This window comes from Sebastes umbrosus, chromosome 3, assembly GCF_015220745.1.
Source record: "Sebastes umbrosus isolate fSebUmb1 chromosome 3, fSebUmb1.pri, whole genome shotgun sequence".
In the NCBI taxonomy this organism is placed as follows: Eukaryota; Metazoa; Chordata; class Actinopteri; order Perciformes; family Sebastidae; genus Sebastes; species Sebastes umbrosus.
Genome location: NC_051271.1, coordinates 31,921,147 through 31,938,313, shown reverse-complemented (window position 1 = coordinate 31,938,313; position 17,167 = coordinate 31,921,147). Strand labels below are relative to the sequence as shown.

Sequence of the window (17,167 nt, the reverse complement as noted above, 5' to 3'; positions counted from 1 at the left end):
AATGTTCTAAATCCGTCACTGATCAAATTGATAAATAAAAACATTAACTGATTTTAAAGCTTTCAACACTAAGGCAAAACTATGGCTTGAAAAAAAGAGCAAATCTGTGAACTAGGGATGCACCGATCCGACTTTTTCAGTCCCGATACCGATAGCGATACCTGGGCTTTGGGTATCAGCCGATACCAGTGTTTAGTTAATGAGCTGTATGCTTCACTGTGTGGAAGTGACTGGGATCATTCTTTTATGTGTAAGGCAACATCAGGCCTGACTTAAACATTGCTTTTCTAACTTTATAAAACAAAATTAAAAAAAATAAATACATTGATATACATTTAGTGAATTGATTTAATTTATTATTAAAATGACAAATCGTGCACCAGCGACTTGGTAAAAAATATTCAAAATTAACAGGAATTACAGTTCAAGTGTAAACCTTTTTAATGCAGAAACAAATTGGTCAAAACTTCAACAGGACTTCAAATTCCAGCATAAAATATGTATAGTATAGAAACATAGAATTGAATTGAATAGATCGGCCCCATTGTCTCCGATATCTGATCAAGCTATTTGATTCAGTATCTTGCCGATCCGGTATCGGTGCATCCCTACTGTGAACACTGAGACACATGGGTTTACAGAGCAGACATACTTTCTTTCTCCTTTGTTGTCCTTACTCGTCGTTTTCAGTCATTGTTCTTATTTTTGGGTTTAGTCGTTGTTTCAATTATTTGGTTGTTTGTCTATATATGATCTGTTATTTGTCTTTATGTTTGTATTGTATTTAGAGTGTATATGTGTTTTGGCCTAACCAGGAACAAGGACAGCAAATTAGCTACAGCTAGAAGTTTTTTATACAGTGCATCAGTTTCATTTTATCTAAATGTAACAATGCTTACATATATCGTCCCTGGCAAATAAAATAATAAAATAGAATAAATAAACCATTTATCATGGTTCATCACCATGGTTATGGAAACACCTTGGCAATCAGTGACCTTGTAGAAAGTAGTGATACTAAAACCTTGAACGGACAGCATCACAGCATAGCTGTGTCTTACATGCATTGGAAAGATCCACAACCTCACAGTACATATGCTGCAGGTTAGACTGATAATCATTTTAATGGAGGAATTGATGAGCAGATGTTGTCATGTGGACACATGCATAATTGAACTGCCCTCATTAAAACATCTCCACATGCATGTGCATGTGTGTAATTTTTTCTGGTCATATTTTGAATAGAACTGGCCTATATTTTGAGTTATGATTACAGCACAGTCAGCTCTGTATAATTTGGTCCTTTAAAGCCACAAGCAGGAGGTAAGTGTCAACACAATAGGCCTTTTTCACAGTAATTTTGACTTGTCATAGTAGGAAAAGCACAGGCTAATAACATTAACAATGGCTCCGTTCTATTCAAGTGCCCCAGCATGCAAAGTACCACAACCCTGAAACTGAAGCAGCTAAAAAAGGATTCAGCCATCACTAATTGGATTATTTACACCTGTGCTTTCCCTACTTACTTTATACTGTAACACACACTAAAAACACCAGATATTGGAAATGCAGCTATTACACCTAATGCCTGCAGGGGGTGTAGGGCAACTATTACTTATTTTGCCCAGTGGGTAACTCTGGGGTCTGATAAGCGAAGCCAATGTGGAAGTGTCCTAAACTTGCATTCTTTCTAACAGCCACCAGGGGGCGACTCCTCTGGTTGCAAAAACAAGTCTGATTGTATAGAAGTCTATGAGAGAATGACCCTACTTCTCACTTGATTTATGACCTCAGTAAACATTATAAACATGAGTTTATGGTCTCAATCGCTAGTTTCAAGTCTTCTTCAATACAGCATGATGCTCATTTAGTAAATTATTGTTCCATTTAGAGTCAAATAGACCGTAAAGCAGGGGATGCTTTAGGGCGTGGCTACATTGTGATTGACAGGTCGCTACCACGGCGTTGTCCGGTCTGGGTGTTGTCCGTTTTTTTGTCTTACAACTTTAACCCTTTCACAGTGTGTTTTCAGTTCATGAACCGCATCTCTGCATTGCTCTCATGCAGCAGTTACTGCTGATAACGCCGTCCTGACCAACAGCGCCGTCGCGGAAGTGTAGCACCCACCCTCCAGTTCCCCACCAGGTTAACATTGTTAGCTCTTATAAAGCGTCTCGAGATAACTTCTGTTATGATTTGACGCTATATAAAAATAAATTGAATTGAATTGAGCTCTGTCAGCACTGTTGCCTTTGTTTTCATTGTTAGCACTGTTAGCACCGTTAGCTGCGAGCCGTCGCCATGTTGAGAGCCGTTGAGAGGCAATGGAAATACTCCCAACCTCACATTTAGCACCTTTAACCTTTTTTTTTTTGTTTTTTTAATCTATAGAAAATAGGAATATGTGATTATAATTAATAAAACAGTTAAATTTGCTTATTTTTATTTATTTTTTTTACATTTTGAGACACGTCTTAGAATCTCTGACACAGGTGGAAATAAAATCAGACGTTCCCTTTAAATGTTCATGTCCATGTTTAAATATGTCATTCACCAATTCAGTGCAAAATAACTGGCCTAATTAGATTTAGATTGAAGAAGGCCAGAATCTGCTTCAGAGGAAAACTGTAGACTAGTGGAGGAATGAACATGCAGGGCTCGTCTTTACTGAGAGGAAAGGCTGCTCTTAAATGGTGTTGTTGTGCATTTTCTCTCCACTAGATGGAGCGCATGATCACTTTAATATACTGTATGAGTCCCCGGCTCACAACTAAGCGATGCTTTCCATTACAGTCACCAGGCTGTGCAAGTATGCAGGCAGTCAGACACTGATGATGACAGGAGTTCAATCTACAGAGAGCTGAAAACAGCTCCGTCAGAGGCCCAGTCACTTCCCAAACAGCACCACAGATGTGTGGAGTGAAGTAACCAGTAGAGAGAGTGTATATACAGCCTACTTTTCTTTACTTTTCTTTATTTATTCTTTATTCATCTTTTATTTTATGATCTGAACACAGAGGAGTGAGGGAGACATTTAATATGACGACATAAGGAATCAATCCGAGCTCTCTGGTGCTGTCAAAACACCTCACAATGCAGTTCCTTCTCCTCGCAGCGTCGCTCCTCTTTACGCACGACCTCGCCGGAGCTGATGAGTGCGCGTCCCGCTGCGATGTGAGCTCGTGTCCGAGCCCGCACTGTCCCGGAGGGTACGTCCCGGACAGGTGTGACTGCTGCCTGGTCTGTTCCCCCAGAGAGGGAGACCCCTGCGGCCGCAGAAACGAGCTGCCCTGCGGGGACGGACTGGAGTGCAGGCTGCTGGCTGCGGGGAAGCGGCGGGGCTCCAGAGCGGGAGTCTGCCGGTGTGAGACGGAGACCGTAGTGTGCGGGAGCGACGGGAAGACGTACGGTAACGTGTGTAAGATGAGAGCAGCCAGCCGGAAAGCGGAGCAGAAGGGGAGAGCCGCGGTTAACCAAGCGAGCAAAGGAGCCTGTGCCCAGAAAGGAGCAGGTAGGGCGGCTGGAGGCTGGTTGTGAGAGGGCTGCAAGCCTGGAGGGGGGAGGAAGTTCACTTCTGGGTTGGGGGTAATAAAATGACCATATCTATTCATAAAACATCCTAAATTATGGTATACATGTATGGTTTATATGTGCTTATACTACAATATGATCTTATTTTGCACATCAAATAGTGTAGATTGCCTTCTCATCAAATCACCACAAAGAAAACCTAAACTGTAGTTCAGATGTGTGAACAATATATATATTGTTTTTTCATCATACCTGGTACAGTAAGATGGGCATTCAAAACAATATCTGTGATAGAGTTGCAACAGTTAGTCGATTTATCCATCAGTAGCCTGATGTGAGAGGGCTACAGCCTGGAGGGTGGAGGAAATGAATTGAAAATGATCATACCAATTCACAAAACATGCTTAAGTTGACTGTATATGTGTGGTTTATATGTGCAATTTGATCTTATTTTGCACATCAAATAGTGTACAGTGCTGCCCTCTCATCAAATCACTACAAAGAAAAACTAATCTAGACTTAGACTGTAGTTGAGATGTGTATTTTATCATGATATTTGACTTTATACTTCATACCTGATACAGTAGGGTGGACATTCAAAACAATATCTGTGATAGAGCTGCAACCATTCGTCCATTTATCCATCAGTAGCCTAGATCATCAGGAGATTAACTGGCAACTATACTTTACGCAATAATCAAATTGGGGTGTTACAGTTGCTCTTTTATAAACATAAAGAAATGTAAGAAAAAATAAATAAAGGAGCATGTAACATGTAATGCAAGAATATATAACACAATATGTGTAGAGAAATATAAGTAATAATACAAATAAGAAATGAGAAATCTTTACAAATATGTGCATTAATACACAATATGTAGCATATAACCACAGAGCAAATAAGTAAATGCAAAATGCTGAGAAGTGGGATCTATTAAGTGTGTTAAATATAAATGCGAGAATAGTATAAATAAGAATTAAATAAGAATAGGCTATTTCCTGAAATGTACAATATAAATGTAATATTAATGCCAGGATATTGCACAGTTGAATTATTGCACACTATTTTTCATTTCAATGAAAATTGAAAACTTGCTGGTGCTAAATTGTGTTTAAATTCTACAGTAATGATTGTGAATGGTGTGTGTGGTGTGTGTGTGTTTATGTTAATGCAGTGCGTTCTTCATGTCAGTACAGGTCGTACCCTTGTCCATCCCAGCAGCCCTCGCTACAAGTTCAACTTCATCGCTGACGTAGTGGAGAAAATAGCACCTGCTGTTGTCCACATCGAACTGTTCATAAGGTGTGTGTGTGTGTGTTTGTGTGTGTGTGTGTGTGTGTGTAGAGATGTGCTGAGAGATGCTAGCTCCATTAGGAGGAGGGCGTGTTGTGTAAAAGACACACCAGTGTTTTGTATCAAACAAACAGTACAACGCAGAAATTTGTCCCTTCAACCTTTGCATAGTTAATATTGTGTCAGTGCACATGCGGTAATGAATGGAAACTTAATCCAACCTGGACCCGGCCACCTGACCTTGGCCTTTCTCTCTCATTCCCTGTCTCCAGACATCCCCTGTTTGGTCGCCACATGCGCCTCTCCAGCGGGTCTGGATTCATTGCTAACCACTCAGGTGTGATTGTGACCAACGCTCACGTGGTAACCACAGCGGCGGCGGGGAGGCCCCAGCTGCGCGTGCAGCTCCACGACGGCGACGCGTACGAGGCCACGGTCAGAGATGTAGACAGGAAGGCGGACATCGCCACGATCAAGGTCAATCCCCAGGTGAGAGCATTTACATCCAAAGGCAAGATCATGACCACTTTCTTTACCCTTTTCTCTTCGTCCAAATTGAAGTAAAACACTTTATATTCCAGACATTTCTAACACAAAAAACATTCTGCACTATGGCACAATAACTCACATCCCGACACACGTCTGTGCCACGTTCTGACAGTTTTCTGCTAGACATTCATAGTGAGATACTTTCCTAAACACCAGCTCTGTGACTCAGAGACACCGCGCGGATGTGTGTATTCTCACACCCATATCTCACATACTTAGACAGTTTTGTAAGCATTAAGCTCTTCTTCATTTCCCTCTCTGTCTGTCGGTCTCTCTTTTGCAAATACATTTTGCCTTCATCCTTAGTTTGCATTTTTCTCTCTTCCCCAATATGTCTACATCTGATACGCCTGTCTGTGTTGGTATGTTTGATCCATGTGCGTCCATGTGGGAGCAGAAGAAGCTCCCTGTGCTGTCTCTGGGCCGTTCAGCTGATCTGAGACCAGGGGAGTTTGTGGTTGCTATTGGCAGCCCCTTCGCCCTGCAGAACACCGTCACCACCGGCATCGTCAGCACCACTCAGAGAGACGGCAAGGAGCTGGGCATCAAGGACTCAGACATGGACTACATCCAGACTGACGCTATTATTAATGTGAGCTCACCAAAACACACACACACACACACACACACACACACACACACACACACACATACACACAAACATCCCTGTACTTCTGTCTTTGTGAGGACCCTCGTTGACATAATGCATTCACCCTAACCGTAACCATCACAACTAAATGCCTAACCAAGTGGGCAACTCCACTGTCTGAAAAGTGAAGCCAATGCAGAAATGTCTTAAACTTGCATTCTCTCTAATAGCCAGCAGGAGGCGACTCCTCTGGTTGCAAAAAGAAGTCTGATTGTATAGAAGTCTATGAGAAAATGACCCTACTTCTCACTTGATTTATTACCTCAGTAAACACTGTAGACATGAGTTTACAGTACGTATTTTGTTTATTTGGTAAATTATGGTCCCATTTAGAGTCAAATAAACCATAAAGCAGGGGATGCTTACGGGCATGGCTACCCCTTGAGATTGACTGGTCGCTACCACGGTGTTGTCCGGTCTGGGAGTTGTCCTTGTTTTCGTCTTAGAACTTTAACATTCACACAGTCACAGTGTGTTTTCAGTTCATTAAAGTTAAACTTTTTTGGTCGCCTAAAAATGTCTTATTCAGTGTTTGGTTGTACTTAGCTCCCCCCTCTCATGTCTCTTCTGGTTTCAAAAGACCAAGATGACGACGGCCAAAATGCCGTTCTCGAGGCTTCAAAGCTGTAGTCCACAAACCCATGGGTGACGTGATGGTGACTACGTCCACTTCTTATATACAGTCTATGGTCTAACCCTAACCATAATTCTAACCTTAACCTTAAAACTAAGTCTTAATCCTCAAACAGACCTTTGAAGAAGTGAGGACATGTCCAAAAATGTCCTCACTCTGCTGTTTGAAAGCACACACTCACACACACACACACACACACACACACACACACACACACACAGGTCATTTGTTCAGGACAGATGCATTTAGAGATTTTTTTATTATATATGGATTTTGGTTATTTGCATATGTGTCAGAATCATTGATGTTATTGTCTCTGTCTCATATTTCATCTGATCGGTGAGAAGTACGGGAATTCTGGAGGACCTCTTGTTAACTTGGTGAGTAGTGTTGTGATGACATACAGTATATGATTGTAGAAGATTATTCAGTGAGACTGTCAGAGGTCCACACTATCTTATAATAATTATTATTATTTTCAATTAGAATACTAACAAATCAAAATAAATCAGTGTTATAGAAATATTGTCATTTGATGCTGAGAGTCTGAAAATATCATCATATAACAGTCAAATGATGTCCACACAACTGTGATAACAACTCCTCCTACTACTCATTCTTCTCCTATATTACTACTGTGAAAATGTGTGATTTGGGACTATATAGATAAAATTGCTTGATTTGAATTCAAATTCAACTGAAAGAATGAAATAAAAACAAAATGGCCAAATCCTATCAACCTGTACCTTTAAACTATGCACAATTTTTCTATAAATATTTAAATTATATTATGGCCTCTAAATATTGAATGCATTGGCCAAAGTGTACAACAACACTTGGTGCAGTGTACAGTTGTACATGTGTGTGAGTGTGTGTGTTTCTTTCAGGACGGTGAGGTGATAGGCATCAACACTCTGAAAGTGACAGCGGGGATCTCCTTCGCTATACCCTCAGACAGAATCAGCCGCTTCCTCACAGAGTCACAGACCAAACACAGCAAAGGTCAGAGGTCAGCGCTTGAGCGGCACAGAGAAGCTAATAGCAAATAGATTCCGTTTCTTTGTTGTTTGAGATCTTAATGCCTATGAAGTGGTTATTTTATAGTGTTTCTCAGTTAATCCCATTGTTGTCGTTGTTGTGACAGAAAAGACAAGACTGCAAAGAAGACTTACAGAGGAACCACAGTCTGATGCGGGTGAGAGCTGCTGATGTACAAGCGTCTGTGTCCCATGACGGGTCACTTGCTTTCTCCAAGATTAAGTTATACTTTTGTATAACTTACTTTTGTTGTACTTTTGTGTTGTTGTCAGAGGTGTCAGAAGAAATTCAATTCAGCATTTAGATGAATAATGATGGACTTGTGACCCATTATCTTCCAGTGAAACTAGATTCTGTAACATCTGAAAAGAAGTGACGTTAGTATTAGCGTTAGTATTGTTGTGTTTTTGTGTGTCTCAGTCTAGTAACAGAGTTGAAACGTCAGAATCCAGACTTTCCTGTGGAGTTTTGGTGCAACAGGTCATAAATGATAGTCAAGCAAACAGTCAAAAGTATGTTCATATATCAGGTTAGAATAAAAAAACGGTTGGAGCGACACAGCTAATTAGCTATGATAGCTTCCTCAGTTTGGGACTCTTGGGATCAGCACTGTCCACATTCATTTTGGATTGGTATGGCTATTTACCAGCTTGCTATTGGTCAACGGCGTGAATTTGGGTGTCAAAGTTCACAAAAGTTGAAGTTGAAATTTGTGCAGATTGACTTTACGCTCACACGAGCAAACCCCCTGAATGCTGCGATTCCAGCGATAATTGGATTTTGCCTCTAAATCTTCACTGTTTTAACCCTCACCTCCTTATTTTTCCGTTTCTTCCAGGCTAACAGAATCTGTTCTATCTGTCGAGCCGATGCCTCTGAGTTTCCAGCGGGATTCTGAGTGACATCATATCAAAAACCACAACCCCTGACTCCATTTTGGATGCACCAACCAGTCAGTGAACTTCTCTCCTCCTATCATACGCTTCCTCTCACACATCCTGCCACATAACGGGGACCAGTGCTCCTTATTCCTTCACTCTTTATCCCCCCAGGACACCGAACAGTAATTCTCACCTGGGGTCAGCAACTTTCTACTGACTCACGCTCACTTTATCGCTGGACTTCCTCGGCCTTCTGTTACACCTCTACTTCTCTGCCTTCTGCTCATGGTTACCCCGTTACTATGAATGGCCTTTGAAACACATACACACAGTGTCATGTGTGCGTGTGTTTTAGTGGACGACAACCAGTCCAGACCACTGAAGACATCCATGAGGTGTTGCAGCCTGAACAGCCTCTCCTGCTTGATGATGACTTACTGTTCAACATCCAGCATAACGAACAGGACAGTATAGTGGGATTAAAGTTCCATCTGCCCATGAGCAACATACTGCAAGGAATTATAAAATAGCCATATATGGAAATATGAACTGATGTGAAGTGTGTGCAGCTTTCACCTGTCTGGTGATGTATACTTTGTGTGTAGATTTTTGGGTGTGTTTTATCATACAGATTCTTAAATAAATACAGTAGTTTATTACTATACTCTACTAAATACTAAAGTATTTTGCACTGTATATTGTATGAAGAGTAAAAGTTCCCAAACAAGAAGCTGTGCTCTGGTATGTATTTGTCTGCTCAGCAGCTGTTGTCCATCTGCACAGACGGCACCTTCGACTCCTTTGTTTATGTCTTCTCTTCCCTCCTCCCTCTCACTCTGCCTCGTAGAGACGTTCTACTAATTTAAACAAACCAGAGCCGACACCTAGACCCACACAGAGCACTCACACACTGAGCCAAGTCAAGCTGTTACTGGAAAACTCACTTTTATCTTCTCCTGTTTTGGTAATGGAAATCCTCATGCATAACGTGTTCTGAACCTTGAAGTTAAGGACAGAAGAAATCCCAGTGGGGCTGGTGTTTTTTTTTTAGATAATCCAAATTCAGCTTGAACTAATGACAAAACCCAGCTTGGTAGCATTTGCTTCAAAATAAAATAAAATGCAGTTATGTATAGTTGACCTGATTAAACACTGTTCTTTGTGGCTTGACATGACACTGCTTTAGGACAGTGTTACTCTTGATTTGTACAGAATGTCTCCTATACCTAAAAATGTCGGTTGGTATGATATCTTACGAAAAAGTTATTCCTCTTTTTTGGTTTGTTTTCCTACGAATGTCCAGCAACACGTGTCAATTTCCGCTCGTTACATGCATACAGTCTTTTCAAAATAAACTTCCGTCTTCACAGGAAACAACTTCCTTAGGTGTAGGCAAGAAAATTACTTAGTTAAGCTTAGGAAAAGATCAACTTGGTGAGGTTTAGGCAACAAAACTACTAAAATACGCTTAGGAAAAGATTGTGGTTTGACATAAAATTACTCCAGATTTGGCGTTACTTGTGTGACAAATAAATCAACGTTGACTTCTGGTACGAACGCCGGTCTCCTGGTGGAAAGTCTGGTATTTTTTGACCCACCCATCCACCCTGTCCTCCTCCCTACGCGGCGTTCGACACTATTTATATTTCGTAGGTATAGCTACGAACAGTGTTTGAGACCAGCCTGACCTGTACTGTACCTGTACAGGTCATAAACTGGACCCAGACAGACAATCCTTCATGCTTATGTGAATAAAGACTGTGGTATGTTACTATTGGCTGCGACACTGTGAAAGAAATACACAGAGGGACGATGGGAAAAAGAAAAGAGGTCGGGATAGAGATTGAGAAAAAATGGGAAATGGGCTGAGAGAATAATAGATGACAAATTGCTACCATATCACCCAGCAGGAGTCTGCCTTTAACATGCTCTCAGCTGAGTGTGTGTATGTGTGTTTGTGTGCCGCTGACCCAGTTGCTTGAAAGCGTGTGTGGTGTTTTCTAGTCTTGCCAAGACATATTGTCAAAGCAGAGCGCCAGACTACTTCAGCGGAGCAGATGGGGGACACAGCTATTTTTCCTTAAACGGACAAAATAAAAAAATAAAAACATGCTGCTTAAATTAAAGATATGTGTGCATCACATACATTAATCTACGATGGAATATATGCAGTACATTTCCCATAAGGCCCTGTTGAAGCCATGGATCAATGAATGTATCACCATCTAGAGGCCACATGGAGTCAAGTCTGGTTTAAATTAAACCCAAATCATGATTCCCAAATAGACCACTAGATGGCGTGTTGGGTATAATAATTTGCTCCTGACGTGGCAACTGATGCTCTGATTATAAGGCTACTGTATATGTGAAGTATAGCCACTGAAGCAGTCCACATATAGCTCTGGTTTCAAATGTTGAAGCTACAGTAGAGTGCACTGGATGAAGGACTATTATGACCACTGAAATGTTAATCGACCATACATTTTTAGATGAAAGGTAATTTACGTCAATAGACGTCATTGGAGATTTGGGTATGAATTTATGGACCCTGGAATGTTTGTACCACCTATTTATGTTCTGATGATGTTAGGGTTATCTGGGCTTGGGCGTGGAGACTACAAATAATGACAGAAAGCCTGCGTTACAAGCTGGAGGTCTGGAGTTTTAAAGACATATCAGTCTCAGACCAGTCAGGGAGGGTATGGCAAAACCTGGGATCCAGCATTTGACCCATAGGGGCTAAAAATAAGAGTATCTCAGCTACTGATGCTGTAATTTTGACCAGACTTTGTGCAATCTGTCTCTCATGTGTGTCCCAATTTTATAGAAGAGCAATAATAAATCACTGGAATACTCCTTTGAATTGGAATCCTTTAGCCATACATTATATTGGTCTGTCTTGAGGTTGAATTTTTCCATTTTGTTTGTCGACATTCCCCTCTAGGAATTTTTTTTTGACCAGGAAGAACATCTATGGTCTGCTATATCAGACATTTGAAGGCCCTAAAAACCTATTTTCTCAATCAGCTTCTCACTATCAGTGATGGAGTCATACCCGAACTCACAGTTTTCTGCCAAAGATAGAACAGATTTGGTTGATTTACATGAGAGATATCTGTACTTGTGTTTTTAATCTGAGCTCTACCTAGTTCTGAAGTGGGCTGGACACAGTTGGAAAAACGGTGATGTATTTCTGTTTCAGGATCAGGATTCAGGATCAGGATTTGGAAACATTTTAATTAAAACTCTGATGACAGTTGTGGGATTGTTGCTAATGTTGCCAACACTGTCAATGAAATCACTTCCAGAAAATTTCTAATAAAGCAGATTAGCTTTATTAGTTCTGGACTGTTAAAGGTGCAGTGTGTAGGATTTGGCAGCATCCAGCATATCTAGCATATACTGTATCATATTCCAGTTCTGCCAATAGATCCCCCTAAATGCTACACTGGCTCTTTAATAAATACTAAATGAAGCATGGGTAGAGAGGGCTTACCCACTCTTTTAACCCAGCTCGACGGCTGGGGTACAGTCCAGGAAAGGCATCCATAGGAAATAATGAACCTTCGGCTCAGTCACGTGTTCTCATGATGCCTTGTTTATCAATCAGAGAGAGAAAGAGGTAAAGACTGAGAGACGTTTACAGTAGGGCGCAATCATAATGCCCTGTGTAATATCAAACTGTGAGTCATCCACGACCTCAGAACCTGATGACATTCTGAGTGCCATCAGCAGCTCCTAATGGACTCTAATCATCTCTGCTGTTTGCAAACAAACACACGCACTGGTGCATTTTATGTGCTACTCAAATTAACCTCAGATGGAAGCGCCTGCTATCAGCTGATACTAATATTGAGCTCGTAATCTCTAATAATAAAGAATAATAAACCCTCTTGATTTTGGCAGTGGTGGAAAGTAACAAAGTACATTTACTCAAGTACTTTACTTAAAGGAGCAGTGTGTAGGTTTTAATGACATCTAGTGGTGAGGTTGCAGATAGCAACCAATTTAAACCTCTCTCGTGTGCCAAGCGTGTAGGAGAACTATGGTGGCTGACACGAAAACAAGAATGGCCCTCTCTAGAGACAGTTGTAGCGTAGGTCATTTGGAAAATAGCAGAGCCGGACCGTGTGTGTACCTGGGAAGTGAGTGGTGAAGCAAGAGAGAGAGAGAGAGCGGTGGTGAATGTGTGTGAGGGAACAAGTGAGCTAGTGGAGCAGAAGAGAGTTAGTTTAACTCTGAGAATATCAAGTAAATGTTCAGTGGAAGTTTCAGTTTGTGCAGAAATAAATGCTGCAGTTCCTCAAGACCAGCAAATGTTTCCCGTGTCTTGTTTCCGGGCGGCTGAGTGGAGTGACGCCGTGGGTTAACTCCGGAGAAAGTAGCGTTATCAATTCCGGCCCAAGCAGAAAAAGTTAGGTTTGTCCGTTCTAGGCTACTGTAGAAACATGGCGGCGGGCTCCGTGAAGAGGACCCGTTCACTATGTAGATATAAACGGCTCATTCTAAGGTAATGAAAACACAACGATTCTTATTTTCAGGTGATGAGGCAGTGTGGGCAACCTTGAGAAACTTGCAAGAGTACACTACATTTTAAAAATGATCCAGCCGAAAAAACAAGCCTAGTGTTGCCAACTCTTTTCCAATAAAAGTAGCTAGCAGCATTAGCTGCTAACTAGCTCCTGAAGTCCCTAAATCTAGAGAGAAAGTCGCCAAGTCGGTAACACTGACAGCTGTCCCTTCAGGCCGCCCTCCAAAGCCACTCCCCCAAAATTATCATTACGAACATAAACATATCATAATGAACGTAAACGAACATGGCTATTGTTAGTACTCACAGGTGCGAACTAGGCTGTAAGGTAGGTTTATTACAGTCCTGTGACCAGATTATTTTTCTTTTTTGTCAGAGCATTTGATTTATTGATTGCTGTCGGGATGTAGTGCAAATTTCAACTAATATAACACAACAAAAATCCTTACTAACTCTGCCTTTAATATTGAATATTACACACTGTTCCTTTAACTACAATTTTTAAGTACTTGTACGCTACTTTACTTGAGTAAATTCCATGTTATTCTACTTACTCAGATTATTTGTACAAAACATAATCAGAAAAGAGATGATGATTTATTATTACACAGTGTGTAAAGCTACCCAGCAGTAGAGCTCCACCTTTACTATCTAGCATCGTCAAAGGGATGGTTACACATGAAAGCTTCACTAATTATAATCCAATAATATAATATATATCATTTTTAAATGGACCTTTCTGCCTAATTAGTACTTTTGCATTTGGTACTTTAAGGCTATTTATACTATAACCTATATTTAGGTTTATACTTTTGTACTTTTACTTACTAAAATGTTGAATGCACAACTTTTGATTGTAACAGTGTTTCTGCACCATCAGGGCTTCTTACACCGCTGGATTGTGCGTGCATGCGTGCGTGCGTGCGTGCGTGCGTGTGTGTGTGTTGGTTCTCATATGGCCAAGGCAGTGAATAACATGACTGTGCAATGTTCCAGGAACAAATGGCAGAATAGTTCATCTCAAGGGACTGTGTTCACAGTAAAGTTGTGAGTTGGAGGAACTTTGGAGGCACAGACGGCTGACTGGGGCATCTGGCATGGCAACTCAGCTATAGACAGATTGGACTCAGTTAAAAAGAAAACGCTGTTACACTGTGGCATTATTACAGTAGTACAGGCCTAACTACTTCCATCTGTCTGGAATCCAACTCTCACTGTATGACTCAGCGCATTACTGACCAAAACTACTGCGGGCAACTTACTTCTTAGCAAGAGAAGAGAACTTTTGAGCAGACGTTTGCAGAGAAAATAAGTAAGTCTTTCAACCAACCACACACACACACACACACATACACCCACGCAAACTCAGCATACAATATAATACAGCTAAAGGCTGCATCTCTCACACAATGAGGCTCCACAACTGGACAATTAGTCCTGAAAAAAAGTTAAGTAGATCCATGTGTTGTTGTGTTCTGCCTGGAATTTATATACTGTGCCTCCATCTCCACAAATGTGATAAAACGGTACATTCAAGGAGTGTCTATATATATGCTTGTGACAGCTATTACAATGAATATTTCATTTTCCAAAGGCCGCATAGTTTTGGAAGATTTAATGAGGGCTGGAATTCCAGTCATTCCTGGCAATGTGTTTTTACTGAGTTTTTCCCTGGAGATCTATCCGCAGTCATTTCAAAGTTGTTATTGGACTAAAGTGAGACAGACGTCTCCTCTCTTGTTTGTCCTTTTAGTCCATCCAAACAGCTTTCTGTCCAAAAGAGAGGAAGGAGTTGACTTTTTTCAACTTTCTTTCGCTCATACATACAATACATGTGCCAACCCAGGTGCTGAGAGATATTTTTCACAGTCCCTCTCCCTGTCTCATCTTTCTTTGTCTACTTTTAGTGTCCTACTTCGACATCTATTTTTCTTCTTCACACCTCTCTTTCTGCTTTTTTTCCCCCGCAAACGGAAGATGAGTCTCCAGTGTCTCTCTTTTGTGGCCTCTAGTGCTTTGTTGCCTAAGCCTAACCAAGTCGATCTATTGCTAAACCTAACTAAGTAGTTTTATTTTGAAAAGACTGGAGTGGAAATTGACACGTGTTGCTGGACATTCGTAGGAAAACGCATTAAAAATATGTTAATGAAAGTCGTGCTGAGCGTCACGAAAAAAGGAGAAATTTGTGTCTATGTGCATGAATCAAATAGATTACATTCCGTGACTATTTCACAAACTGACGTAAGACTGTGTCTGTGCCAACGCAGGTGCTGAGAGATATTTTTCACAGCCCCTCTCCCTGTCTGTCCTATCTTTCTTTGTCTACTTCTAGTTTCCTACTTCCACGCCTTGTCTTTTTCTCAAAAGGACGATGAGTCTGCAGTGTCTCTTTTTTGTGTTCTTTAGCCCTTAAGTACTAAAGGTGCGACATAAAATCAGCACAGGCAGACTTTGTAGAGGACACTGCGTCCCTTTTCCTCAAAGACTTCTCATTTATTATTTCTGGGTGTGAATATAAATCCCAATGGTTAATATTGCAGAATAGTCTCTGGACTCCCAGGTGTTGCAAGAAAAGGAGTTGTAATGTTAGACATGTAAGCGACCAGAGCAGCAACTTTCAGCTCTGTTTCTGTATCGGTTCCCTTTCAAAGCAGCTCCCTGTCCAGCAGCAAACAGCAGACAGACACAGTGAGAGACTAGCTGGGGAACATGGTAGAACATTCAGCAGCTGTAGAGACAGATATTTCCCTCAGGAGTTTTCTGGAGAGCATAAACATGACTCCAAATGTTGTTACTAATTAGGGCCTGAGCACAGACGATGTCAGGCAGCGAAGGCCCTAATGAAGGAAGTATTATTATTAAGATTAATTGCATTTTTGAAGGCATTGCAGCGCTCAGAAAGCTGTAAAACTTCTCACACTCATCACACACGGTGGAAAATTTGATATTTTTGGGGTCTTTGTCTTGGGTGTGGCAAAATGACTTGCTGACGCCCCCTACAAAGTTGGAAAAATTGAGCCCTTCATTCGGGTTTCACCTACATGTATGAAATTTGGTAGGCAGATATAACTGGAGATGCACAAAAAGCCTTTTAGAGGTATTCCCGAAACCCAACAGTAAGTCAGTACCATCTAAAGACCTTTGTGATCAAAAGTTATTAAACGTTTGCATTTTCATGCAACATTGGTGACATGGTGTGTGGCGGTGAAAAAACACCTTTTTTTGCCATAAAACAGGAAGTTGTTGTAACTTTGGCATCAAATCTCCTCCAGATTTCTCAGCCATGGTAATGGTCCAGGCCTGAGGACATTTACATGCCAATACCGACTCATAGTCTCGTCCCTATAGCTTGAGAGGTGTTAGTAGGTATATCATACTGTATGTATACAGTATTATCAGGCTAGCTGTTTACCCCCTGCGTCCAAGTAGGCTATAGGCAACGTGCCGGCTGGCTGTGGCTCAATACTGCACAGACATGAGAGTGGTATCAATCTTCTCATCTAATGCTTGCCAAGAAAGCGAATAAGTGTTTCCCAAAATGTGGAACTATTCCTTTGAGAATCAAGTGTTTATGTCACGCTCCGAGCAAAACTGTTCAGCAAATCTCTTTCAAAACAGAGATAGAAGCCAGCGCTTTGCTGTGGCTTTACACAAATTCCTCAGAACTAGATGGCCTCATGGTACACCACCATGCCGAGGAAATGACACACACACACACACACACACACACACGCACACACACACACGCACACACACACACACACACTCACACACACACACACACTCACACAAACAGAGAGTCACACTGTAAAATGAGCCCAGAAATTCTTTTGTCAGGGCTCCAGTGATAGCTAAATCCTGTGAGCCCTTCCTCTGTCTCTCAACTCCCTCTTTCTGGCAGACTGCTGACTTATGCTTTCTCCTCCTCTCTCTCTCTCTCTCTCTCTCTCTCTCTATGTCTCTCTCTCTTTATGAATCCAGCCTGGAGCCTTTTACCTCAACTTCTCTTCTTTCTTACTCAGGCATTTCTTGGGATTTTAAATATTTCAGCTGCATTACC

The 17,167-nt window shown here is 41.2% G+C and overlaps 1 protein-coding gene across 1 annotated transcript; it reads left to right on the top strand.

Moving 5' to 3' along the window:
* Positions 1-2,759: 2,759 nt before the first annotated feature.
* Positions 2,760-9,253, top strand: LOC119485835 (serine protease HTRA3-like). The gene is made up of 8 exons (XM_037765651.1): positions 2,760-3,511; positions 4,729-4,834; positions 5,098-5,314; positions 5,772-5,966; positions 7,005-7,037; positions 7,545-7,659; positions 7,802-7,852; positions 8,534-9,253. Exons 1-8 carry the CDS (start codon positions 3,094-3,096, stop codon positions 8,536-8,538), a joined length of 1,140 nt encoding a protein of 379 aa, XP_037621579.1. The 5' UTR covers positions 2,760-3,093; the 3' UTR covers positions 8,539-9,253.
* Positions 9,254-17,167: the final 7,914 nt, after the last annotated feature.

Bases quoted from the DNA above. Each gene is read 5' to 3' on its own strand.
- LOC119485835 (XM_037765651.1), top strand. From the start codon at position 3,094: ATGCAGTTCCTTCTCCTCGCAGCGTCGCTCCTCTTTACGCACGACCTC. The intron at 4,835-5,097 runs GTGTGTGTGTGT...CCCTGTCTCCAG, and splicing joins CACATCGAACTGTTCATAAG to ACATCCCCTGTTTGGTCGCC. The intron at 5,315-5,771 runs GTGAGAGCATTT...ATGTGGGAGCAG, and splicing joins CGATCAAGGTCAATCCCCAG to AAGAAGCTCCCTGTGCTGTC.